The sequence below is a fragment of the Talpa occidentalis genome, unplaced genomic scaffold, assembly GCF_014898055.3.
Source record: "Talpa occidentalis isolate TD23 unplaced genomic scaffold, MPIMG_talOcc4v2.1 talOcc4.11, whole genome shotgun sequence".
NCBI lineage: Eukaryota > Metazoa > Chordata > Mammalia > Eulipotyphla > Talpidae > Talpa > Talpa occidentalis.
The window spans coordinates 11190017-11216490 of NW_023601104.1; the positions used below are offsets into that span (position 1 = coordinate 11190017).

The 26474-nt window shown below is 53.9% G+C and overlaps 1 protein-coding gene across 1 annotated transcript; it reads left to right on the forward strand.

Annotated features, from left to right (window-relative positions):
- Positions 1–7509: 7509 nt before the first annotated feature.
- Positions 7510–24618, forward strand: TYRO3 (TYRO3 protein tyrosine kinase). Its single transcript, XM_037502262.2, has 19 exons — positions 7510–7630; positions 9400–9583; positions 9811–9911; positions 10977–11147; positions 12484–12570; positions 13352–13467; positions 14884–15061; positions 15642–15787; positions 16288–16432; positions 16767–16896; positions 16978–17078; positions 17372–17467; positions 17783–17863; positions 18294–18386; positions 18812–18933; positions 19336–19445; positions 19637–19796; positions 20020–20156; positions 22873–24618. The coding sequence occupies exons 1-19, from the start codon at positions 7525–7527 to the stop codon at positions 23267–23269; spliced, it is 2661 nt and encodes an 886-aa protein (XP_037358159.1). The 5' UTR covers positions 7510–7524; the 3' UTR covers positions 23270–24618.
- Positions 24619–26474: the final 1856 nt, after the last annotated feature.

Genomic DNA, 26474 nt, shown 5'->3' on the forward strand with positions numbered 1-26474 from the left:
CATCAAGATAAAAGCTGCCATTGTCACCTCCCCACGGGTCTCACCCACATCTGTGTCAACCAGTCCATGACCAAAAGACAAGCGCAGTTTCTTCACGTGTCTCTAGGCTCCATGCGCCTCCTCCAGGTCTCCTGGCTCCATCCTGCTTCCTTCCTTCCTTAGTCTCTTCTGCCGCTTCTCCTCTTCCTGCTCAGCTCCACCCTCCCTTGGTGGGGCAGGGAACCTCCCCCTTTCCTGGGGACCACCCTGTTACAGTGGGACTCCCAGGCCAGGAAACCAGGCCAGGGAGGGGCAAGGAAGCCCAAGTGGAGCCCTGTCTCAGGGAATATAGACCTTCTTTCCCTCATTATTCTAAAGCTCCGCCAGGCTCTTTGTGATTGGTTAGTTCTCCGTGGTCTCACTCACTGCCTAAATGTCTCTGTGCCCAGAACTAAGTCTTTGTGTCCCAGCCTCACCTTTTTTTCTTCATTGCCCTCTATTTGGAATGTCTTGTTGACCCTGAAGTCATAAAGTAAGTCCGTAACCGTAATGTCATAAGGCCTGGGGTGTTTGATTAGTCCCCTTTGGAATTTGCTGTCCTTATCTTTGGATCCTTCCTTAACTCTCCTGAAGGCCCTGCACTGTCCTCGAGGCTGCCAAATTATCCCTAACTCGCCCTTGGATTCACTTCGGCCCCTCTGCACCAACAGCACCTGTCGCCAAGGCAAAGGTTTCTTCTGGGTTCCCCGGGTGGGATAACCACACCCTGTGCTCCAGCACCCAGTCCCTTGGGCAGCGCACAGAAACCTGCACCCACACTCGTGTAACCTCCTTAATATGTTTATGGGCAAACAAGAAGGTAACCGTGGAAAAGGGAAGGCGAGGCCTAAGGAAAGAGACAGTGTAGGAAGGGTGGTGTTGAGGAGAGAATAGAAGGGGCTTGCTGCCGGCAAGGTGATCCCCTTCCTGAGCATCCTGTCCTGTCTCCCTGTTTGGAAATCCTCCCTCTTATCCCTGCCACCTCCAGTTCCAGGTTTTTCTTTTCTTTTAAAGTCTAGCAGGAAACAGCTCTTAAGCCTTTGCCAACTGGGCCTACTCACTGAACTTTTCTTATAATCACCTGGGATTTTCCACCCGCCCCACTTGTGTGGCATTTGGAAGGCAAGGCGTTGCTGACTGACAGCTGCCACTGACAGCTGCCACCTTTCCACATCATGTGACCTGTTGCCTTGACTAGACTTTGAGTTCCTTGGGGGCCCCCAAGCCTTCTCTTTTGTGTCCATAACGCTCAGCACCCAGCATGTTGTCATGCTCGTAAGACCTTAGGAAATCACACTTGACCAAAGACCATTTTAGGTACAATCAGTGCTGTGGTTTTTTTTAAAGATTTATTTATTTATGCATATAAGAGCTGGGGTACAGGCCAAAGGTGTTGGGGGGGGGATGAGAGGATTCACCAGAGACAGAGGGGGGAACAGAACAGGCAGACTGACTGAAATACACTGCTGAGGGGAGCAGTGGGCGAGTCCAGAGAGGTCTGCTGCACCATGTGGATAGCTCCCTGGCCAGGGTTTGAACTCATGCTGCAGTGGCTGAGGATAGCTTCATAGGTTGCGTCTTAACCCCTGCACCACCAGGAAAGCCCCCCATTGTTAATATTTAATATTAATACAATAAGTTTGTTAGAATTAATGCCACGTGACATTCAGTTGTCAGGTCTCTTTAGTCACCTCTTGGCTGTGATACTTTCATAGACTTGTTTTGTGTGTGTGTGTGTGTGTGACCCTCGCCGGTGGCGCCGGGGAACGAACCCGGCGCTGCAGAGACTGTGGGCAGCCTCGCAGCCCAGCGCTCAACCGCTGCGCCACCAGGGGAGGCCCTCATAGACTTGTTTTTGATGACCTTGACAATTTATAGCAGTACTGGGTAGAATATGCTGTAGAATATTCCTCAGTTAGGAGTTGTTTGATGTTTTTCTCAAGACTGGACTGAGGTTATATTTGGATCTTGGGAAGAAGACCACATAGCTAAAATGCCGTTTTTATCACATTGTATCAAGTGTACAGACCATTGCACAATTTGTCATGGTTGATGTTAACCTTAATCTTGTCGCTGAGGCAGTTTGCCAGATCTTTCCACTCCTCTTCCCATTATCCCTTTTTTTTTTTATAAGTTTTTTTTTTTTAAAGAGGCATGTATTTTATTCATTTATTTATTTGTTTTGTTTTGTTTATACAAACACTGGGTACAGTCAGAAGCGCGGGAGGGTGAGAGAATCCGCCAGAGCGGGGAGCAGAGCAGGCAGAAGGACCGAAGTACACTGCTGAGGGGAGCAGTGGGCGGCAGGAGAGGTCTGCGCACCATGCGGGACCCTCTTCCGGTGGCCGGGGAGCAGCCGGGGATCGAACTGGCGCCGCAGAGGCCGTGGGCAGCTTCGCAACCCAGCGCTCAACCGCTGAGCCACCGGGGAGGCCCCCATTATCCCTTTTGTCCTCTTTGGAAGGAAGGCACTACATATAGCCCACACTTAGTAAGTGGGGAATTGTGCTCCCCTTCCTGATGGTAGAGTATGTACATACATTATTTGGAATTTTTCTGCATAGGAGTTTTTTAAAAGATTTATTTATTTATTTATGCACATGAGAGCTGGGGTATAGGCCAGAGGTGCAGGGAGGTGAGAGGATTCACCAGAGCCAGAGTGGGGAGCAGAATACACTGCTGAGGGGAGCAGTAGGCAAGACAGAAAAGGTCTGTTGCACCATATGGACCAGTTCCCTGGCTGGGAATTGAACTTGTGCTGCAGTGGCTGCTGATAGCTTCATAGTGCTGAGACTTAACCCCTTGTGCCACCAGGGAGGTCTGCATGGGAGACTTGTCTATGCTCCCTATTAATTTATTTATTCAAATATAAATTATGTGTGTGTGTGTGTGTGTGTGTGTGTGTTTGGCAGGGCGGGGGCTAGGGGGCTTGGTCTGTTTTCAGTTTTTGTTTTTGTTTGTACTTCCTTACTTTTGTCACTACAAGATGCTCCAGGCTCGTTTTGTGTATTCCTTGCCTGGATCCTGAAGTCAGTCATTTCTGCAATTATCCTTGCATCCTTTCATTGGAAAATTATGTTAGAAGCCAAGATTTAGGTGCTAGGTATGTTCCTTGCCACTGGGGTGTCTTGTTTTAGGAATTATATCTGTGCATAGCTATATATATCCATATACATCTATAAATATTCTATATGTAACCATCTGAATGTATTTGTGGATGGATACTTTTTTAAGTCTGTTACAGATAGTGTGTAATATTTACAGCTGAAATTATATGACTAAGATTTGTCTTTAAAAACTCCAGCAACACCACTAAACATGGGACAATAGAATACAATTGGCTAAGATAATCATTGAAACAAAGTGATGGGTACATTGGGGGTTTGTTATTTTATTCTCCCTACCTTAGCATATGTTTAAAATGTCCACAATCAGGGGTCCTCCCCGGTGGCGCAGCAGTTGAGTGCTGGGTTGTGAAGCTGCCCACAGCCTCTGCAGCGCCAGTTAGATCCCCGGTTGTTCCCTGGGCACCGGAGGAGGGTCCCACATGGCGTGCAGACCTCTCCGGCCTCCCGCTGCTCCCCTCAGCAGTGTACTTCGGTCCTTCTGCCTGCTCTGCTCCCCGCTCTGGCTCTGGTGAATTCTCTCACCCTCCCACGCTTCTGACTGTACCCAGTGCTTGTATAAATAAATAAATCTTTTAAAAAAATAAAATGTCCACAATCAGAGGTGTTTTAGAAAACAGAGCCAGAAATGCCTCATTTGCAAGGTTGCAGGCAGAGAGGGTCAAAAAGAGAAATAGGGCCTCCTTGGTGGCGCAGGGTTGAAGACAGCGCTATTGGGCTGTCGCTGGCCTCTGCAGTATGGTTCCATCCCTGGCCAGCCAGGAAGGAGCCCTCATGGCGCAGCAGACCTCTCCTGCCTTGCCCGCTGCTCCCCTCAGCAGTGTACTACAGTCATTCTGCCTGTTCTGTTCCCCACTCTGTCTGGTGAATCCTTTAAAGAAAAAGAAAAAAAAGAGAGCGCAATAGACAGTCAGATAGGAAACATTCACACACACTCATGTGTGCAACCCTTCCTTTCAGGGCCACCCCTAAGTGACATTTTGAAGATGATAAAGTTTTTCTTCCACATGTTTGGACTCATCTGCCATTTCAGAAACCCCAATCTATTGCTCTCACTCCAATTTCTAAATCTGCTTTTTTTTTTTTTGGGGGGGGGGGGGGGGGGAGGATTATTTGAAAGTGCCCCGAGGACTGTAAGTCAAAATGTGTTATCTTCTAGGAATTTACCTTTCTGCTTCATCTTCAACTGGGCAAGGGCTGGCATCGTGTCTGGCTTAGGAATTTCAGGCAGAAGGCGGCTATGGGCACTACAAGTCTCAGTGCCCCTGGCATCACATCTGTAGGAAGTTTCCCTCTAAGCCCCCCTAACATAGATTCCCTGACTTCTCTAGGGTGCTCAGGAACAGTCTGTGGCATACCCCATTTCTAAGTGGAACTTCCCACACCCACCTCTTTAACCAGTAGTTGGAAAGAACAGGTCCTTAGTCATAAGGTCAGCGAGACCTGAGACTGCCAGTCTCACAGCTCACCTTGGTTCCTGCATGTTTCTATTCCCTGAGGGGGGTGAAGGGGAGCTGGTCCTAACTCTGAAAAAACTGAAACTGTTGCTTCCTGGGACTGATGGACGTTGCCATTAGCATGTTCTGCTATTGTGGGCAGATGGGTTATATTTCCAGGTTTGTCTTTCCTCCATCCTTGGCCTCCTTGGGTAGTCCTGGATCATAAAAGGCAGAGGATGGTTGGATGATTATTTCACCCTAGTGGAGATGCCACAGCCCAGCTTGGCTCCATTCATAATGAGGGGCTGCTGTTGTCTCATCCCCCTATCCCATCTCCTTCCCTCCGCTTATAACCCCCCCCCCCCATAGATCATAACTGACTCTGGTCCTGTTCTGAAGACAGGAACTCCTGGGACAGCTGCTCCTGCATTAGGTCAAATACATTTCCTGTTAATTTGATTAGTTTCCTTCAAGCAATGAAAAGGAGGTTTTGCAGGCATGTATTTGCATAGGCAGTCTACCTCCTCCACGCACACACATACACACACTTTCTCCCTATCCGCCCACAAAGCGTCAGTCACATTTAGTTTGCACAAATGTACACCCTCCCTCATACATCACAATGCACACCCTCTCATCCACCTACACACCTCTTCCACAAAGTCACACCTGCTCACGTACACTTACAGCACATTCCTATGCCATGCCCAGCACGGAAGAGGAAGGTGGGGGGCATGGGTAAGAAGAGTGGGCCACAAAGGCTCAGGAAGGCAATTGTTCTCTATAGAAGCTGGAAAGTCAGAAGACCAGGGCCCTACCTACACCTCCATCCTGCAAAGGGAAATACTAAGAACTGAGAGGGGTAGAGGAACCAGGAATTCAGAGCTTCTGGCCCCCCCATGGAAAGGGTGCCACCCCAGGAGGATAGTGACAGGATAGTGACAGGCCTCAGTTGAGGTAGGAAGTTTGTTAAGTCTGAGGTAGGGAGTTTGTTAAGTCCATGCCGTGTCTGAGAAGTCTGCTTAACAGGTGACAGAGCACGGGCCCTTGGGCTGGGATTCCCTCCCTGTCAGAGTTCAGTAAATGTGGGAAAGAAGTGAGAGGAAGCGGAAGACCGCTTCTAGGAGTCTTTCCAAAGACAGCCAGGATCAATAGGAGGAGGTTTCCTCTCGGCGGACATGTGAAGTCCTCTCCAGAGAGGAAAGGAGGGGAGAGGTCCTTGAGAAGTGACAAGTCCTCAAGTCAGGGCAGCAGCGGCCACACTGCTGCAGGAGCCGCGCCTCTGGCAAGTCTGACTTCACCACCAGACTGTTGTCTGCCTGCCCTGATGCAACTCAGCCCAAGCTCAGAAGGCGTGGATTGTGGAAGGCGGCAAGTTCTTTTCCTTTTTCTGTTGTCTCCCCACCCCAAGTTTTTTTCTTTAAGAAGAGGGTCCTGGAACCGACCCCCATTGCCCAAGAAAATTGGCGGAGCACTGGCTAGCCTGAGCCTTCGGGGCCCTGCCATGCAACCGACGGCGCATCCGCAGCCGCTCCCTGTGCTGCCGCCTGGGGGCGCCCCCAGCTGGGTCTGAGGCCGCCGCCAACACGGCTGTTGTTGTTATCATTAGTGTAATTAATAAACAAGCACTGACGGGGCCAAGTGGAGGAAGAGGCAGGCCCCTGCTGCTCAGAATTCCTGAAAAGATGCAGGGAGGCCTCGGGCAAGGCGAGCCGAGTGTCTTGACCTTCTCCCCGCCTGCGGGAAGGGCGCCCCGGGGTGGGCTGAGGGGCCAGGCCGAGGCTGGGCCGGGCGGGAGCGCCGTCGGCGGGGCTTGGAACCGGCTCTGCATCCGTCTGACAGGATGTCCGTGGGCGCCCACCCCCGTGATTACTAGTTGTGGGGCAGGCCAAGCGCTGAGGTAATTGTTCATTCATTTTAACAGGCATCTATTTATTCACGGCGGGCCTACTGTGTGCAGTGTCTGCTGCCTCGATGGAGACGGCGGGGCCGCGGCCAGCTCTCTCGGCGCGTCCCGGGCGCGGGGCGCGGGGAGGAAGCCCCAGGCGGCGTCGGGGCCCTCGGCCCTCGGAGCCGGCGCCTGAGGGCCGCCAAGATCTTCGAAAAAACTCGCGCCCCAAGGTCCAAGGTCATCTTGGACAAACACTGGGAACTCGGGGAAAAGGTTCGTGACAGAGGCGCAAAGGGGGTGCCCGCGCGTCCTGGGGGAGTCCTGAGTCACGGCAGCTCGGCGGGCCTGGCGGCGGGAGAGGCTTCTGCTCGGAGGGGTGCCGGGTTCTGGGATCCGTCTAGACAAAAGTTGGGGCGTGGTGGCGGCGCCCGGCGGGTACCGCGGGGGGGGCGGAGGCCGGGCTGGGAGGCGCGGGGCGTGTTTAGGGAGAGGAGGGGCGTGGCCGGGGCGCTTCTCCCGGGGGCCGGGCGGGTCTCGGGCGGGGCGCGGGCACGACGGGGGCGGGGCGGGGCGGGGGGGGCGGGGGCCGAGGCGGGTCTCGGGGTGGGGGGCGGGGGGCCGGGGGCGTGGGGCGGGGTGGGGGCGGGGGGCCGGGGCGGGCCGGGGGCCGGGCCGGGTCTCAGGCGGGTCTCGGGGTGGGGGCGGGGGCGGGGGGCCGAGGCGGGTCTCGGGTGGGGGGCGCGGGGGCGGGGCGCGGGGCGGGGCGCGCGCGCGGGGCTCCCGGCGGGGGGGCGGGCGCGGGCTGCGGGCGGGCGGGGAGGAGGCGGCGGCTCCGAGAACATGAATCAGCGACGGCGGCGACGGCCGTGGAAGGAGCGCGGTGGCCCGGGAGCGGCCCCGGGGACCCCGCGCGGCTGACGGCGGCGGCGGCTCGCGGCGGGCGCGGGTCTCCGCGGCGCCGGCCCCCGCGCCCCCTGCCGCCCCGCCCCGCCCCCGCCCCCTCCCCAGGTCGCCCGCGGGCCGGGCCGGGCATGGTGCGGCGCCGCCGCCGATGGCGCTGAGGCGGAGCATGGGGCGGCCGGGGCTCCCGCCGCTGCCTCTGCCGCCGCCGCTGCTGCTGCTGGCGGCTCTGCTGCTCCCGGAGCCCGCGGCCGCAGGTAGGCGCGGGGCGGCGGGACGCGGGGGGCTGCGGAGGGGCGCGGCCGCGGTCGGAGCCCGGGGCCGCCGCCGGGGGAGCTCCGGGCCTGGGCGGGCCGGAGGTTTGGGGGGCGGGGGGCGACACCGGGAGGCCGAGGCGCGGGGCTGGGGGAGGGGGCGCCGGGCGGTGTCGGCGGCGGGAGCGCGGGTCCGGGCCTCCACCCCCAACTTTCTCGCGTCCAGGCTCCTCTGGCCGGCTGCGAGGCGAGGGAGGGGGCTGGGGGCTGAGCGGCCAGGGGGTGTGGGGGCCGGGTTTTCCCGCCTCGCAGTCCTAGTTGCCGGCTGTCCCTTCCCAGCCCCTGGACGCAGCCCGCCGCCCCGCGCCCGAGCCCCGCGCCGAAGCCACGGGGGCTGGAGCCGAGCGCTCCAGAGCTGTCCCTGGACGGTGTAGATCCCGGGGCTGTGAGTGCCCGGGCACCAGATAACATCCAGGAATATTCTGGTCCCTGTGGCCACTCAGAGCTTCCCGAAACCGGGGTGTTGGAGAGGGTGGACTGGGCAAGATTGCTGGTCTTGGGTTATCCTTGTGTTCCCACATAACCATCGAAGTAGTGGGCAGTGGCCAGACCCGGGATCCCCAAGTTTACGCTCCATACCCCTGGGACGGCTGGATGTGCATGGGGTAGGAGGCGATGCTTCCTTTCTGTGACTGTCCTGAGTGGGCGAGCCCCATTATAGGGAAGAGGCACAGGCCAAAGTAGTAGTCACCCAGCTGGCACCTGCTCCTGAGAATCACTCCCTGCCATACCAGCTTCTCCAGGAAAGGAAGTGAAAGAATGATAAGTATTTACAAACTGAGGGGTAGGTTTCGCAGGATCAGAGAGCCCAGGAGCTCACCTAGAGTCACATAGCAAAGGGCGGGAAGAAGCAGGTCTGGATTTCAGCTAATGTAGATACTTCACCTGCCTGTCTCTGCTTCAGATTGTCAGTAGACTAGAAGGGGGGTGTGTGTGTGACTAGAAGGTGTGTGTGTGTGTGTGTGTGTGTGTGTGTGTGTGTGTGTGTATAGAGGGTAGAGTTCCAGAAGGTAGTCCCTGTTGGTATGCCAATAGCTCAGGAGTCCTGGACTTCCTGCATAGGGCCCCTTCCCTCCCTTCTACCTCCTACCTTCCTAGCACCCACCCCTGCACACATTCAGGTATTAATAGAGCGGGAGGCTGCCAGGAAGGCTGCCATGTGTTTGATCTGACGTGGTTTTGCAGCCATATGTTCTCTACTTCTGGGGAGCACTTCCTTCTTCAGCCTCCTTTCATTTGCCAGGGTGGGATGCAGGGGGGGAATGCCAGCAGCAGCGTGGAGTCTGGGCTGTCACCTTGGGCAGAGAGCTGGCAGCCTGTTGCACTGACTGGGTGCAGTAGTGGTTCCCAGGGCGGTACCTGCCCCAGGTGAACTAGAATGCCCCACTGGTTCAGCCTGATTTGTCTTCCCTTTAGGAAGTTGGGTTTGAGCTTAACGCTGCCCAGCAGGGAAGGTATGGGGAAAAGATCACTTCCTTAGAACTGGGGGGGGACTTGACAGTTGCAGAAATGGTGCCCAGAGAGGTTGTGGTGCTCCTTCCCTGTCCCAGGTCCAGGCCACCTTCCCTCCTACTGTATCGCCTCTACTCCTTGGCTGTTGGCTGAGTACCAGCCCTCTGACATGGAGCTAGGTTCTGGAAGAAGATGGGGGATATATGCAGAGACAGGATCTTTTTCAAGCCGACTGACACATTCTCCTTCCTACCTCTCAGGTCTGAAGCTCATGGGAGCCCCAGTGAAGCTGACAGTATCTCAGGGGCAGCCCGTGAATCTCAACTGCAGCGTGGAGGGGATGAAAGAGCCTGAGATTCAGTGGATGAAGGATGGGGCTGTGGTCCAGAGTGTGGATCAGATGTACATCTCAGTCAGTGAGCAGCACTGGATTGCCTTCCTCAGGTGCAGAACACTGGGGGAAGGTGCAGATGCCAGGCCTGGGGCAAGCTGAGCTCTTGGGGTTTGCCAGCTAAGGGCAGTACTGATGCACAGAAGTCTGTAGTTTATTTTTTTAATTTGGCAACCAGTGGAAACTTCCAGAAATGGAGGCAGGCTGAAGCCATTGAGTGTGCCCAGCAGAGCTGCCCCCTGTAACCCCGGGAGGCAAGCCTGGTGTCCTGTTTCCACAGCCTGAAGTCAGTGGAGCGCTCTGATGCAGGCCGGTACTGGTGCCAGGTGGAGGATGGGGGAGAAACCGAGACCTCCCAGCCTGTATGGCTCACTGTAGAAGGTGAGGAACCAGTGGCAGGTGAGCATGTTGGTCTGGAGTAGGTGCTGTCTGTTAGTGACCACTCCTGTGCAGAAACCAGTGGAAACCGGGTTGCCTCACTGCCCTCTGGGACCTCGTTTGCACCAGGTTCTAGGCCATGCCCTAAGTGGTCAGAAGACCATGCCCACTGGAGTGTGGGTATTTGAACGCCAAGGGAGCTACTCGGTCCTACAACCTATGGAGTACAGCCTGTTTCAGTTGGCTGAGCAACAAGCCTCCAGTACCCATCTGGGGCTGGACTTTATTCTGCCAAGTGGCCAGGCCAGGAAGGGGTGTGGGGAGGGGAGGAAGGCTCCCGCAGCTGTGTTGAGCCCAGAGCTGTTTAGCCCTGGAAAACAAAGTGACTAAGAAAGTAACAAAGGGCCCTGAACGGGAGCTGGGCCTGCCAGCAGAACTCTGCTAAAGCTCCCACCCACTCCCCCTCCTTTTTCTCCTTCCCCCAACTCCTCATCCTCGGGTTCTTTTCCCTTAGTCTGAGAGATGGGCTGAGCTGGTCTGAGAAGGGAGAATACCTTGCCTTGGGGGACAGCATAAAGGATCTACTCCTTAGGAGACCAAAGAAGAGAATTTCCCTCATCAAGCTGGATGTTTCTTTTCTTCTTCATTTTCATTTTTTTTTTTAAAGATTTATTTATTTATGCTTACAAGAATGGAGGTACAGACCAGAGATGTGGGAGGAGCTGAGAGGAGTCACCAGAGGCTGAGCAGGGGAGCAGAACAGGCAGATTGACTGAAATACACTGCTGAGGGGAGCAGCGGACTAGTCAGGAGAGGTCTCCTGCGCCATGTGGGTAGCTCCCTGGCCGGGGATCGAACTGGTGCTGCAGAGGCCTCTGTTAGCTTCATAGGTTGTGTCTTAACCCCTTGCACCACCAAGGAGGCCCTGGATGTTTCTTTTATAATAGACCAAGCATAAGAACCCATGGCACCTTCTACTTAGAGAACTTCCAGTGGGAGCAAACTTGTGATTTGGGCAGCAGGACACCAAGGAGGAGTGGTAAGATTTACTCCCCCTTTTCTCTCTAGGTGTGCCATTTTTCACTGTGGAGCCAAAAGATCTGGCAGTGCCACCCAATGCCTCTTTCCAACTGACTTGTGAGGCTGTGGGTCCACCTGAACCTGTTACCATTATCTGGTGGAGAGGAGACACGAAGGTTGGGGAACCCACTCCCTCTCCTTCTGTTTTAAATGTAACAGGTGAGCAGCCTCAGGAGGGGGCTTTGAGCAGTTCGGCCCACCTGGCCAGTGGTGGTCCTGCTGTGTTGAGGGGGTGCTGGAGCCTCTTCCCTTTCACAGTAGTCCAGGCTGAGCACAGCTGGCCCTGGGAGATGAATTGCGTGGGGCCAAGGGCACCCATTCCCCCATCCCTTCCAAGAGAAGGAGCCAGGAACCAGCCCACGCAGAGCTAAGAGGAGTGTCTGGCAGACGCCTAGAAGACAGGAGTCTCAGCCTGCAGGGTGGAGAATGGTAGGAGGAGGAAAGAGAGGAGGGAGATTCCAGCACAAAGACACAGGGTCTCCCTCCTAGTGGCCCACCCTGTAATTCTCCAGACGTTTTCCCGAACTGTATCTGTTGATGTCTTCACGCAGACCCAAGGGAGCCATACCTGCATACCCACCTGGACCGCCAGATCCCTTAGCACATACATGCTTGGAAGGCGCTTATCTATGAAACAAAGTTTACTGTTTCTCTTCAGTGCTTGAATTGCCCCAAAAAGATGGGAGGCTAAGCTTAGTGTCATGGGCTGGAGGAGGGAGGGAAGGGTCTGATCTGCCACATCCTCCAGCAGTATGAATCTCGAGAGAAGGGGCCGGCTTCGAGACCTGTTGCAAGCAAGGGCAGTCCTGTTCAGGAGGCACTGGGTTGGAGCGGATTAGAATGGAGGTTGGGCTCAGTTCTCTCCAGATGTGCGTGGTTGGGACCTTCAGGCAGCCAGCCTGATAATAAGCACTCACTGAACTCCTACTCCACACGCCACACTGTGCTAGGCACCACGGGGGACCGGGGGATTACAAAAGAGGAACAGAAAGCCATCGGTTCAGCCCCCAAGGAATTATTGTATTTGGGGAGACAAGACACATACATAAGAAGCTGGAAACTATTACCAAGCAAAGAATCTGCAAATACAGCAATGACATGGCACAGAGCAAACAGAGGTCTCTGGAATGCGCAATAAAGAAGAGACCAGAAAAGGGAGGCAGTTTTGTGTTCTCTGCAAGGGATGGGCTTGAGGTGGGAGGGTTGGTATAACATTTCTCAACTGCTTGCTCTGTGTCCTGCACTTCACTGACGTCATTTGGTTCTCCCATTTGGGAGATGAGAAAACAGAGCCCCCAGCTGTGGGATTTATATCCATGTCCATCAGTTGCCAAAATCCCTGTTCTTTCCACCATCCCCCACTGGATAGCACGCTCCTTTGGCTGGGGCGACTTCTAGGATGTTTGGACCCAGACCTTAAATATCTCCCTTCCCCAATCCCAGATTGAGTGGGGGTTGCTAAGTAGGGGGGCTGACTGAGGTTTTCTCGCTCCAGGGGTGACCCAGAGCACTGTGTTCTCCTGTGAAGCTCACAATGGAAAAGGTCTGGCCTCTTCTCGACCAGCCACTGTTCGTCTTCAAGGTAGGAGGGCTGGTGGGGGAGGGGGGAGGGTGGGGGAGGTGGGGCATAGCGAGTAAGCTGACCGGCGGTGGGTGAAGTTAAGATCTTTTGTTCTTCCACTTCCTTCCTCCCTGCTGGGATCTGAAGAATAAGGGGTTAATTGGCTTAGCTCCATTCCTAGTGGGAGCACCTGAGACCCTGCCTTGGCTGAGATGAGAATAGAAACCTGACGTCACAGCAGATTTCCCATCACGAAGCAGAGTTCAGGGAGGGAGGAAGAGGGAGCCAGCAGGAGCCGGTCAAGGCTCATGCCCAACCTTGCTGCTGCCAGCCCCTGCAGAGGATGGGGGTGGGGAAATCTCAGCAGGGTGACTGAAGAGACCTAGAGGCCGGTGTGTGCGGAGGGAGGGAGGGAGGGAGGGAGGAGGAAGGAAGGAAGGAGAGGTCTGTGTGTGCAGGAATGGGTTGTGGCTATAGGAGGGCTGTCTCCTGAGGCTGCAGTGCTGTCCCCGCACACCCTCACCATCTAATCGTATTCCTTGATCAGATAGGGGACCTGATTCAGGAAGAGGCCCCTGTTCTCCAGACCCTGGGCACTCTAGGCGCTACTCTGACATGACCAGCTGTTGCCTACTAGTCGCTCAGTTCGTGCGTGACTGAGGTCTGGAGTGCTGAGTGGCCATCTTGAGGTTGGGGCCTCCAGCCCGAGGAGGGGCTAGGCTTGCCTCCCATGCCTTCCGCTCCCGTCTCTCCTTCCTGGGCACTGAATGCCAGGGCACTGACGCCAAGTCCCCCTCCACAGCACTGCCCGCAGCCCCCTTCAACATCACAGTGACGAAGCTCTCCAGCAGCAATGCTAGTGTGGCCTGGATGCCAGGGGCTGACGGCCTGGCCCTGCTCCAGTCCTGTACAGTCCAGGTAGGCTGACACAGGCGGGCGGGCTCTCCAGGTGGGAGTGGTATCCTTTGCCCTGGGGCTTACTTTTCAGCTCCCCTTTAGGTGGTGTTCCCTTCCCCCAAGAGTCTGGGCCCTTGTGCCTTTAGGGGCAACCAAGCAGCTCTGCACATTGGCTCAAACCCTTGCAGTCTACAGACTGGAAAACATCACTAGAGCGGATTTGGGATAACTGGAAAAATACCCAAACCTTTGATTTATCTGATACCGGCACTTACCATAGCGCACCCTCTGACTCATGCCAAAGAGAACAAGGGGATGAGGGGTTCTCAGCATTAAGCAGTAGAAAAGGTCGGTAAGGCGATACTGAAAGCAGGAGGCAAGGCAGGCTTGCTCGTTTTCATGTTTAGTCAAAAGGTATTTAGCACCTTGGAAACTGTTGAAGGCAGTTACCCCGGACAGGAGAAGGCTCCTACTCTGGGCTCTACCATTTAGAGGACCCCCACTTAGACCTTCCTTTGGCCACACCCCTTGCTCTGGGCAGGGAATCTGTAAGGCCAAAGGTCAAGCCCGTCCATCAAGCCCATCCAGATCACGAGCACACCCCAAGGCAGTTTGTGTGGGCCTGTTCCCTGGTCTGTCCTCTCAAGGGTGGACCACATGGTACTTATACCTTTTCCTGACTGCCCCAAAGGGCAGTCATTTCGGGGTGGGGGTGCAGGCGACATTGTCCCCACCTGTGCATGTGATGTCCCTCGTAGTGGGTATACCTGACTGGAAGCTAGCTCTTCTTGTGCTACCCACATTCTTCCTTGGCTCCAGAACCCAAGGATTTGGAGGACTATAAATGCAAACCTGAACTTCCACGTTTTGAAATTTTATTTGTCGACATATGATGATGATAGAAAATATTTAGTAGTTTGTTAGCTGACGTGTAATGTTTAAATATTTAGCCATTTGGTACCTAGATCTCCATGTGTGTTCTTTCCCTGGACCCCCAATGTGTGAAGCTCTGGCTCCTGGTGCTCCTAGGCTCCCAGTTACTTGGCCCTTGAGAAACTCTGGCATGCAAACAGTTACAGTAAACGATAACTACTTCTAAGAAGTAACCGAGATAGGCACCCAACTCATATCATGAACTAGATATGAGTTTTCTGGAGCAGTTGAAAAAGGTTTTTAGAGAATGCATTGTATTTGAGCTGGGTCTTAAAGAATGAGTTAGACTTTGCCAGGAAGAACAGGTCATTCCAAGCAAAGGGAACAGCATTTGCAAAGGCATGGAAATACGCAACCTGGTATTTGAGTGCTGGGGGTGAGTGGGAAGGGGGTGGGTTGCAAGTGTTTGCTGATAGACTTAGAGGAGGGATTAATTCATGCCCCCATACCTGTTCCACCTTCCTCCTTTCTCTTCTACATCATTTGTTTCCTACTTTTTTATAGGTGAAGCAGGCCCCAGGAGACTGGGAGGTCCTGGCTGTTGTGGTTCCCGTGCCACCCTTTACCTGCTTGGTCCGGGACCTAGCACCTGCCACCAATTACAGTCTCAGGGTGCGCTGTGCCAATGCCCTGGGGCCTTCTCCATATGCTGACTGGGTGCCCTTCCGGACAAGGGGTCTAGGTAAAGGACGCACAAAGCAGAGGCTGCGAAGGGCAGGGTGTGAGTGGGATAAGGACTTTGTTGGCTGCAGTTCCTAATGGAGCTGTGTGGGAGAGGGGTTAGTCGAGAGGGAGGTTCCTGCTCTCTTCAGCCGATGAAGGGAGTGCTTGCCTCATACCTGTGAACTAGATAAATCCAGTTCTCTCAGCAGTTCTATCCGTAATTCTAGTGGGCGGGTCAGACAAGCAGAGTGGAAAAGATGAGTGGTGAGGAAGCCTGCCTGAGGGTGGTCCAGGAGAGCTCTGAATGATAAGGGAAGGGTCATAAACATTAAGGGGCAATCACTGGGGGAAGGAGGCACGGTCAATGCAAAGACCACGGGGTGGGAACTTGCTTAGTGTTCTCCAGCAGCTATTGAGGCAATGAAGAGCAGTGATCTGCTGAGCTGCTTGCTCGGGGCTTTGTTAATTACCCCTCCTCCCCAGGAGCCTGGGAGGGGAACTCTTCTCAGCAGTTTGGAGTCAGTTGCAAAGACTGCCGGCTTGGGTTGGTGATGGTGGGAAGGACAGCACTCTTAGTAACCTTCTCTCTTTGGGAACAGCACCAACCAGTGCTCCCCAGAACCTCCATGCCATCCACACAGACTCAGGCCTCATCCTGGAGTGGGAAGAAGTGATCCCTGAGGGCCCTTTGGAAGTCCCCCTGGGACCCTATAAACTGTCCTGGGTTCAAGACAACGGAACCCAGGTAAGGAGTGACAGAGCCTCCACTCCACAGCAGGTGTGCCAGAATCAGCCCTCAGGGCTCTAAGGCCTGCAGAAATTCCGAATGGCTGTCCTTGGTGGGCCTTGGTGGGCTGGACATCCCCCCTGCTCTCCTTCTGGCTGTGTTCCTCGCTGGATTATGTCTCCCAAGAGGATTGCCACTTCGTGTGCAAAGCAGGAAGTCCATTCCTGCACAAAGTGGGGGAGGGCACAGATAAGGCCTCCTTCTCCCCAGCCCGGTTCCCTCCCACTCCCCACCCCTGCATTCTGGAACTGAGCCGTGGTTTGTCTTTAGGAGAGGCCACTGCTGCCTGGAGCAGGAATGTGCTTGCTCTCAGCAGGTTGTGTTCCTGCATCCCCTGAGCCCACCCTGTCTCTAGCCTCCCATGTTCCTAGCTAGTCCTTTTTTGTCTTCAAATGGGTCCCTAACTGGAGACCTGTTCCTCAGATTCATTGTGGGTTGGGGGATTTTCCTGGCTGCAGGGTGAGCTGACAGTGGAGGGGACCAGGGCCAACTTGACAGGCTGGGATCCACAGAAGGACCTGACTGTGCGTGTGTGCATCTCCAATGCAATTGGCTGGGGGCCCTGGAGCCAGCCACTAGTGGTCACTTCTCATGACCATGCAGGTGAGGCCTATAAGGGGAGGGAACAGGGTTCTAGGCTTTTAAGAACAACCTAGACACTTCAGAGGAGGCTGGCCTCTCCTGAGAGATCCAAAAACTCAGAGTCAAGCTGTCAAGACCAGAGTTGATATTTAAACTATACCTCATTCTTTTCCCCCCCAAAACTGTCACTGGCAGGGTAGGAGCTCTTGGGTCTTCCCTTAAACCTCTTTTTATACTTGGGACCCTTATCGACTTAGGGGGACTTCTTGACCAGGCCAGGTGATCATCATCAAAAAGTTATACAGGGTCTCGTTGGTGTCCGCTTTGCTCATGCCACTGCCCCTGCCTCCCACAGGCCAGCAGGGCCCGCCCCACAGCCGTACCTCCTGGGTGCCCGTGGTCCTGGGTGTGCTGACAGCCCTGGTGACGGCTGCTGCTCTGGCCCTCATCCTGCTTCGAAAGAGGCGAAAGGAGACACGGTTCGGGTAAGAGGGTAGAGACATGGAGGGAGAGGCAGATGGTGACTGAAGACCTTGGAGCTGATCCCAAGTTTGCTTTCCCTTTAGGCAAGCCTTTGACAGTGTCATGGCCCGGGGGGAGCCAGCTGTTCATTTCCGGGCAGCCCGGTCCTTCAACCGAGAAAGGCCTGAGCGCATTGAGGCCACATGTGAGTAGTGGGGAGTCACAGGAGGGAAAAATGGGCTCTCGTGTCCCTAGCAGCAGTCCTTTTATTAACTCATTAATTTGACACCTATGTCTGAATCTTGATGAGCCCCAAGCACACAACGGTGGGCAAAACACCAAGACCGCCCTTCCCGGAGGTGGCTGTCCTAGCTGTGGGGGAGCTTAATTAAGCTCATCTCTTCTCTGAGGGTGAGGCCTGGGGTGGAAGAGGCAGGCTGGGTTTTAGATGAGGAATCAAAGTAGCCCCTTCCCTTTCTCACCACTTCCTCCTCACAGTGGACAGCTTGGGCATCAGCGATGAGCTGAAGGACAAACTGGAGGATGTTCTCATCCCAGAGCAGCAGTTCACTCTGGGCCGGATGCTGGGCAAAGGTTTTTGGGGCTGTGCGGGGAGTGGGGTGTGTTTGGTTGCTGCCATCACTGGGCGGTGTGGGTCAGCCCCTGTCAGCAGGATGACAGGGTATGCTTGTAGACGCCATAGTTGGCGTGTTTGGGGGCATGGCGGTTGGGGAGGAGGAGGGTTAGGAGTTATTCCCAGCATAGCTTTGCTTTGGCTACAGACAAGGGAGCCTCTCCCTCTGGCCCCAGAGTCTAATGATTCTGTGTCCCTACGGAGGGTCTTCTGGGAGGGAAGAGAGGAAGGCACAGGAGGCCGTGGGGATTCACCATCATTGGATTGGTTCCTAGGAGAGTTTGGTTCGGTGCGGGAGGCTCAGCTGAAGCAAGACGATGGCTCCTTTGTGAAAGTGGCTGTAAAGATGCTTAAGGGTGAGTGGAAAATAGCAGATGTGGATATCACTCGAGGGTGAAAGGATCGGCTGATCCTGAAGTCGACTCTGCTTGGCCCCCTGGATTTTCAGCACTCACCGGGATGCTAGCTGTTCCATGTGACTAATTCACAAGCAGAAACCCACACACCTATCAGCTTTTGCTCTCTGACGTCTGTACTGTCTGGGCTCACTCACTCTTGGGGTGTTTAAAGCTGTGGTTGGCTGGGCTGCTGGGCTGTCCAAACCAAAGGGGAGGCAGTCGCAAGTGGAGAAAGTGGGGGAGCACCGCCCATGGCATTTCTCCTGCTCATGGCCAGGCAGCTTCTTATGCCCTTAGGGAACCGCAGACATCTCAAGGACCAGTCCCAGGGGTCTTGGGTCAGAGCTGAGGCACATCTCCCTCATCCCGTCCATTTCTCCTTCCCCAGCGGACATCATTGCCTCAAGTGACATAGAAGAGTTCCTTCGGGAAGCGGCTTGCATGAAGGAGTTTGACCACCCACACGTGGCCAAGCTTGTTGGTAAGCCCCTTCTCGCGAGAGGCAGATATAAAATAAGGCTAAAATTTGCTCCTCCAAGGTGGGAGGGTATCCTGTGGGAGATGGGTTTGGACTTAACCTCATAAGTAAGCAGACTGCAAAATAGCAAGGGGCTGGGGATCCTGACAGAAATCTGATCAGACTCCTGGTAAGGAGCTGTTTACAGATCCTGTACCAGAGGTCTGATCATGAAGACTGTCCACAGAGGAGGAGGAGGGGACAGAGAAGGTGCTCCAGAGATGTGAGGGCAGCCAGAGCACCCTGGATTGTCTGCAGGCCACAGTGGAACTTGTGGGGAAAGAGAGAGAGCTCGGGCTAGAGAGAGGATGCAACAGGCAGGGCCCACGTGGACACCCAGGCTATCCCTTGACCTTTACGTGACTGGCTCAACTCTCCCTTGTCCCCAGGGGTGAGCCTCCGGAGCAGGGCCAAAGGCCGTCTCCCCATCCCCATGGTCATCCTCCCCTTCATGAAGCACGGGGACCTACACGCCTTCCTGCTCGCCTCCCGAATTGGGGAGAACCCCTTCGTGAGTGCCTGGGGAAGGGGTGGTGGCCAGGAGTTGGAAAGGGGCAAAGACCCGGAAAGAGAGCCTCACTTGATGGGTAGGGCTGATTCAGCTGGTTGGGAAAAGGTGGGCCCTGGGTTTAAGGCTCTGCTAGTAGGCTTCCTCCCCGCCCACAAAGCCCTGGTGGGCATTTGAGGCTGGGCAAGGGCCCTTCCAGGGAGAAGAGACCTGTGGAACTCCAGGTGGGGTGAGTGATGACTCTTGGGCACACTCTCTGACTTCGCCAAAGCTTCCTTGCCTTGGGAAGCCCTGCCCTCCCCTTCCTGTGAAGTGTGTCTGAGGACAGTCTTTAGGCTTTCTGGCTGGGGAACCCATTCTTCTGCGGGGTCAGTGCAGCCTGAGCTTCTCCTGTGTGCCTCCTAGAACCTGCCACTTCAGACCCTCATCCGGTTCATGGTGGACATTGCCTGTGGCATGGAATACTTGAGTTCGCGGAACTTTATCCACCGAGACCTGGCCGCTCGGAATTGCATGTATGTGAATTCTGGAGGACTTGGGCGTGGGAGCAGCAGCTGGTGCTAGGAGGAGCGCTTAGCTAGTGGTCGGCTCCTGCCTGGAACAGCGTCTGCTGTGCATGGGGACAGCTTGAGAGCAGAGATGCCCTGGCTCTGGTGAGGCTGCCTGCTTGGGGACAGCCGATGCCAACCTCCAACTCTCCTCACAGGCTGGCAGAAGACATGACCGTGTGCGTGGCTGACTTTGGACTCTCCCGGAAGATCTATAGCGGGGACTATTACCGTCAGGGCTGTGCCTCAAAATTGCCTGTCAAGTGGCTGGCCCTAGAGAGCCTGGCTGACAACTTGTATACTGTGCACAGTGACGTGGTGAGTAGAGGCTTGGTGGTGGTGAAGTGGCTTGGTGGTGGTGAAGTGGTGTGGACTAGACAGGGGTGGGCCTATAAGTTCCTCCAGGGCCTAACCAGGTCTCCTCTCTGGACTTTGGCTGCCCAGTCACAAGGCCCCAGATCCCAAAGATGCGCTTACCTTGGGGCTCTACCTGGCTTAGGAAGCCTAGTGACACCTCCCTTCCAACCTCAATTCTGTCCAGTGGGCCTTCGGGGTGACCATGTGGGAAATCATGACTCGTGGGCAAACACCATATGCTGGCATTGAGAACGCTGAGATTTACAACTACCTCATCGGCGGGAACCGCCTCAAACAGCCTCCAGAGTGTATGGAGGACGTGTGAGTACCTGGGAAGGGGACTGGGGAGGAAACAGGAATTTGGGGTTTTAGCAGATGACGCCACTACCACTACTGGCCTGTGGGAGCTCAGAACCTTGATTGGAACTTTTTGGGTTTTTTCAAAGGTTTTACTTTTATTTATTTATGCATACAAAAACTGGCGTATAGGCCAGAGGTGCGGGGTGTGGAGGCATGGGGGTGTGAGAGGATTCACCAGAGACAGAATAGGGAGCAGAACAGGTGGATCGACAAAATCCACTGCTGAGGGAAGCAGCCAGGGAGACAGGAGAGGTCTGCTGCGCCATGTGGGTGGCTCCCTGGCTGGGGATCAACTTGTGCTGCTGTAGCCTGGGATGGTGCTGAGACTTTAGCCCCTGTGCCACCTCCTCCCTGTTTCCTTTCTCTTCTTTTCCATCGCACATTTCTTGCTCCAGCCTTTTCCTGTCTCTATTTTCTTCACTTTCCAGCAAGAGAACCAGGAAGCCCCAAAAGGCAGAAGGTACAGGTTTGACCAAGTATGCACGTTTCCAGGTTACTCTGTCACCTTCTCCCTGCCCCCACCTCCTTCTCAGTCACCGGCTCCTCTAAGAAAATCTCCTGAACTGAGCTCTCCCTCCCCCACAGAGAGCTGCTTGGGGCAAGAGAAAACTGCTGCTCCTTCGCATTCCTGGCTTGACAAGGAGGGGGCGCTGGGGGCGGGACTTAGGTGCCTTTTTTGTCTTGGCCTCTTCTTGAGAGAGTAGAGGACTTAAGATAACAAGCTGAGATCCTGGGGAGAAGGAAAGGGCCTTCTTTCCTTCCTGGAATCCTGAAGCGCTTGGGAGTGGGGTGGGGTGGCTGTACACCCACTGCACGGGGGAGTCTCATGAGCCCCTTGTGACTGGAAGACCGTATCACTAACATTAACTAGACGCTTGACAGGCGTTGTTTCAGGTAATCCTCTAGCTATGAGGAAAAGACTATTATTATCCCCATTTTGTAGATGAGGAATGAGGATTAAAGAAGTTAAGTAACATGACCAAGGTCACACAGCTAGTAAGAGGATAACTTGGAATTTGAACTTAGATCCCTGTGATTTTAGACTATGTGTTCTTAACCGCCATGCCAACTTGTGATTTGGTTGTTCTAGCGCTATCCCCTCACCCCAGAAATCATGTCAGAGTTTCCCTTGGCCCCCAGAGGACCTTTGCTAACACCCGGGTGTGGGTGAGGTCCAGTGATCCAGGGATAGAAACTACTCCCTATTTCTTACTGTGTGTTGGGCCTTCAGAGGCAGGCAGAGGAAGGCTCAGTCTGAATGGCTCGGTCCTCTTTCTCTGAAGCAGTGGGTTTGAATTATCCCAGGTCTGGGCTTTGTGTGACTCGCCTGTACCTGAGAGGGGAATTGAGTACACAAACCAGCTCGGTGTGGCAAGGGTAGGACACTCAGGCTACCTGCGGCTGCAGCCTGCCTGGAACCGAAGAGGCTGTTGGACAGTGGGATCAAGCCCTGGTTTAGCCTCCTTCTGGGCCAGGGCTCGCGTTGTCAATAGCGGGCGGCCGGTGCTGGCGTCCCACCAGGCAGCCCAGTGGATAGGTGCCAGTTGGCTCCTAGCACGGCCTGACTATCCCAGGCTGGCCACGTACCCATGACTCCAGACTATTCCCACGGCCCACTGCATGTCTGGTGTGATTCCTCCCATCTTTGGGGGCCCCTCTAGGGAAAGCTGCTGTGTGGGGGGGGAGTGTTTGGGATTTTTTATTGTGGGAGAAAGTCAGGCATTTGCATGACAAATTCACGCTGCAAAGTCAGAGGGAGGAAATCTGGTCTGGCCTCTTCCCTTTCGTTCTTTTGTTCCTCGCTAAACCCGAGGCATTCCTTGGGAACAGGGATAAGATTTCTGGGAGTCTGTAAGGCTCCTCAGACTATAAAAAGTGTTCCTGCCAGGCGGAGTGGGATAGGAGCTTTTCTTAGAGTCTCTAAGGTGTCCATGAACAATGAGGATTGAAAACTGCCTGCGTGGGTGAGGACTGTAGGATGAAGAGTGGATGCTCAAATCCACCCCCTGAACAACAGCCCTCACTCTAGACTGTTCTGCAAGACAAAAGCATTCCTAGTACCTGCTCTCAAAACAGCAGCAGAGGGTCTCCAGAGCCAACCCACCTACCTTCAAATCACCGCTCTGTCACTTTCTACCTGTGTGGCCTAGATTAAGATTCTTTTTTTTTTTTTAAAGATTTATTTATTATACAAGCACTGGGGTACAGGTCAGAGGCATGGGAGGGTGAGAGAATTCACCAGAGCAGGGAGCAGAGCAGGCAGAAGAACTAAAATACACTGCTGAGGGGAACAGTGGGAGCATGTGGGAATTTCCCTGGCCTGCTGGGAATTGAACCAGTGCTGCAGAGGCTGCGGACAGCTTCACAGCACTGCACTCAACCCGCTGAGCCACCAGGGAGGCCCCTAAATTAAGATTCTTAACCTCTCTGCACTTCAGTGTGCTCATCGCTACGATAGAGATCATGCATTTAATAGGGTTGTCGTGAGAATTAAACGATAAATGTAAAATACTGAGACGAGGGCCTGCTACAAAGAAAGCCCTACATATGAGTGTATTAAACAACATTTTTAAAAATCCTGGTTCTTTATGATTAAGGGACCTCTGCTTTTGAGGGCAGGGCCAGCTTTGCCCTTTCTTGTGGCGTCTCCCTACCTTCATCTTCCTCTCTGCCTCAGGTATGAGCTCATGTACCAGTGCTGGAATGCTGACCCCAAGCAGCGCCCTAGCTTCACCTGCCTGCGAATGGAGCTGGAGAACATCCTGGGCCATCTTTCTGTGCTGTCCACCAGCCGGGACCCCTTGTACATCAACCTGGAGAGAGCTGAGGAATCTGCAGAAGGAGGCAGCCTGGAGCTGCCTAGTGGGGAACAGGCCGGCAGTGGGGCTGGGGATGGCAGTACCCCGGGAGCCATGGGGGGCACCCCCAGTGACTGTCGCTACATCCTCAGCCCGGGAGGGCTGGCTGAGCAGCCTGGGCTGGGGGAGCAGCAGCAGCAGCCAGAAAGCCCCCTCAACGAGGCACAGAGGCTGCTGCTACTGCAGCAAGGGCTGCTGCCCCACAGTAGCTGTTAGCCCACAGGCAGAGGGCATCTGGGGCCATGCTGCTGGCTCTGCCGGCCACCATGCTGGCTGACTAAGCTCCATCTGACCCCAGCCCAGGCAGCAAGATGTGGAGGCTCCTGTGGTAGTCCTCCCAAGCTGTGCTGGAAGCCTGGACTGACCAAATCGCCCAATCCCAGTTCTTCCTGTAGCCACTCTGTGGCCAGCCTGGCATCGGTTCAGGCCTTGGCTGGGTGGAAATGGGCCAGCCCTGGTTGTCTAAAACCAGGCAGCTGGCAGGAGGGGGTGGTTATGTTTCCATGGTTACCATGGGTGTGGAGAGAAGTTGGGAGGGGGATAAATTCAGCCCTGTGGGTCCCTACTTTCCCCGCTGAGCTGCCTCTGCTGCTTTAGTGCATGCATTGAGGCGTCTCTAGCCTGGTGATCCAGCTGTGCCCATGCTGGGGCTGAATTGCCCAGGTTTGCCCTTTCTCACAAAGAGATTCCCTTGTATTATTCCCCTTTAGGTGAGAGTTGGTGAGGGGTTGGTACAGTCAGGTCCCAAACCCTGTGGTAGGAGGCCGTGGGACATTCTCAGGTCCAAATCATCGTTACCCTCCTGACTACCCCCCTGCCTAGATAAGGAGTTAAGAGCAGTTGACCAGGTCACAGCAAGGCATGCTAGGTTACCATGGGCTACCATTTGCCTATCTTCTAAAGGTAATGTATCGGGCCTGGCAAAAAGGGGTGCTGTAGAGCTTGCCCAGGAAGGAGTGAGGCCATATGAGTCCAGGAGCTGTTACCATGTCTTCCCACAGACTGTCTGAGCATGCTACCAACTCCCAAAATATCCTGAGACTAACAAAGGCAGCTGTGTCTGAGCCCAATCCTTCCATGCGGCATCCCTTAGTCCCAACTTCCCCTCTAACTGGAGACCCTCTTGTGTCTCAAGTCTCTTGAGAGAAAATAGGGCTGATGGTGTGGGTGAGGGGGAGTTGCTGAAGCCTGGACCCAGCCCTCACTAGAGGAGATTCTGGGAATGCATGGGGCTGGCCCTTGCTGTTAGGGACATTTCCAAATCGTTAGATGCTGTTTAAAAACAGAAATAAAATCAAAGACTAAAGACCCAAGACTTTGGCTCTTAAATGTTTATGCTTCACTCCCTCCCATCACAAATATGAAGCATCTCTGCATAGAGGTAAGTTTAGGAAGACTTGCCAAAATGTTAACAGCTGTTATCTTTACATGCTATGATTATGGGGACTTTTTTCCCTTTGCGTTTTGCAAGGTTGCTGCATTGAGTACAGAAATTAGAGACGATCCCAAAGAATCTTATATTAAAGATAATATATTAACCATTGTGGATAATTAAGCCAATGCAGAAAATTGTTGAAAATTTATTTTATTTATTTATGCATACAAGAGCCAGGGTGTGGGGGACCCTCCCTGGTACGCAAGGGATTAAGTCTCAGCACTATGAAGCTATCTGCAGCCACTGCGGCATGAGTTCGGCATGAGGCGTGAGTTCGATTCCCGACCAGGGAGGTGACCCACATGGCGAAGCAGACCTCTCCTGTCGTGCCCGCTGCTCCCCTCAGCAGTGTATTTCAATAGATCTGCCTGTTCTGCTCCCCACTTTGTCTCTGGTGAATCCTCTCACCCTCCCACACCTCTGACCTGTATCCCAGTTCTTGTATGCATAAATAAATAAAATAAATCTTAAAAAAAAAAAACAGGTATAGGCTAGAGGTGAAGGGGGGCAGTGAGAGGATTCACCAGAGACAGAGTGGGGAGCAGAACAGGCAGACTGACTGAAATACACTGCTGAGGGGAGCAGCGGGCTAGACAGGAGAGGTCTGCTTCGCCATGTGGGTTGCTCCCTGGCCGGCTGGGGATCGAACTCGTGCTACAGTGGCTGCGGACAGCTTGATAGTGCTGAGACTTAACCCCCTGCACCATCAGGGAGGCCCCAGAAGTTCTTTATCTTGGAACTAAAGATAGAAGAGGAAAAGAACTGTCTTGACTGTCTCCAATCCTCTTTCAGACTTTGCTTCTATCATTAGGTGTGGAGACTTTGTTTTCACCTTCACACTTTTGCTGGAAGCCTGGGGAAGCGGGAAGAAGTGAGCAGAGAATGGTGAGCTACCTGAAGATTAGAAATAAGAGCATCAAGTTTGCTTCCAAGTATTTCCACCTGAAAATTTTAGTTTCAAAGCTTTTAGAGCAAGCTCGTGGGAACATGCAACAGGAGGCGTGAGAAACAGGATCCTCTGCTCAGGGGCGTGGGGAGACTGGGAGGGACACAGGTATTGCGCTGCTGGTGGAAGGCAATGGAATAGGGCAGGTGTTGTCAGAAAGCAAATATCCTGAAAAACCTGTCCCTGGCACTCTGATTATGGTTCCCACGTGGATCATGAGACCTGAATTAACTTTCAGGGAAGTAGCTTTCCGGATGCTTCCTGCTGTGTTTAGCATTAACTGCAGGTAATGATTGTCTGTGAGGTAGTGTTTGAGAATTATTGATTGAGAAAATCTTTATTCTCAACTGTCTACCATTAGTGGGCTCCTTTTCTATGGCAGGCATTATGCCCTGAACTTCACATATATTATCTCACTTAAGAGAGAGACCATTCCAATAAGGTGGTAATATAATCTCCATAGAACAGAAAAATCAGAGTACTTAACCTGTCCTGGGTTATGCATCTAAGGAGTGGTAGATTCAGGCTTGAAACCCACAAAGTTATCGAGCAGAGCCTGGGCAACCGTCCTTCCACACTCCAGAGAGCATCCTATCGTGACCTTTTCATTTTAGGGAAGAATCCATGGCAGTAGGTATCTTTTTAAATGCATGGGAGTTCTCATTTGTGTGTGTGTGTGTGAGTTGTGTGACAAAGACAAAATAATCTATTTTTGTTACCAATGAGTAGTAAATTTAGTATTAGTAATTTCTTCTCCCCAAATACCTGTTTCTCCTTCCCCACCACCCCCCTTTCATGATCAAAAGTTTTGAAGTAGGTTCTAATGATGGAATTTCTTTTTTTTTTAAAGATTTATTTATGCATACAACAACTGGGGTGTAGGTCAGAGGTGCGGGGGGTGAGAGGATCCACCAGAGACAGAGTGGGGAGTAGAACAAGTGGATCCACTAAAATACACAGCTAAGGGGAGCAGCGGGCAAGGCAGGAGAAGTCTGCTGGGCCATGTGGGTTAGCTCCCTAACTGGAGATTGAACTCATGC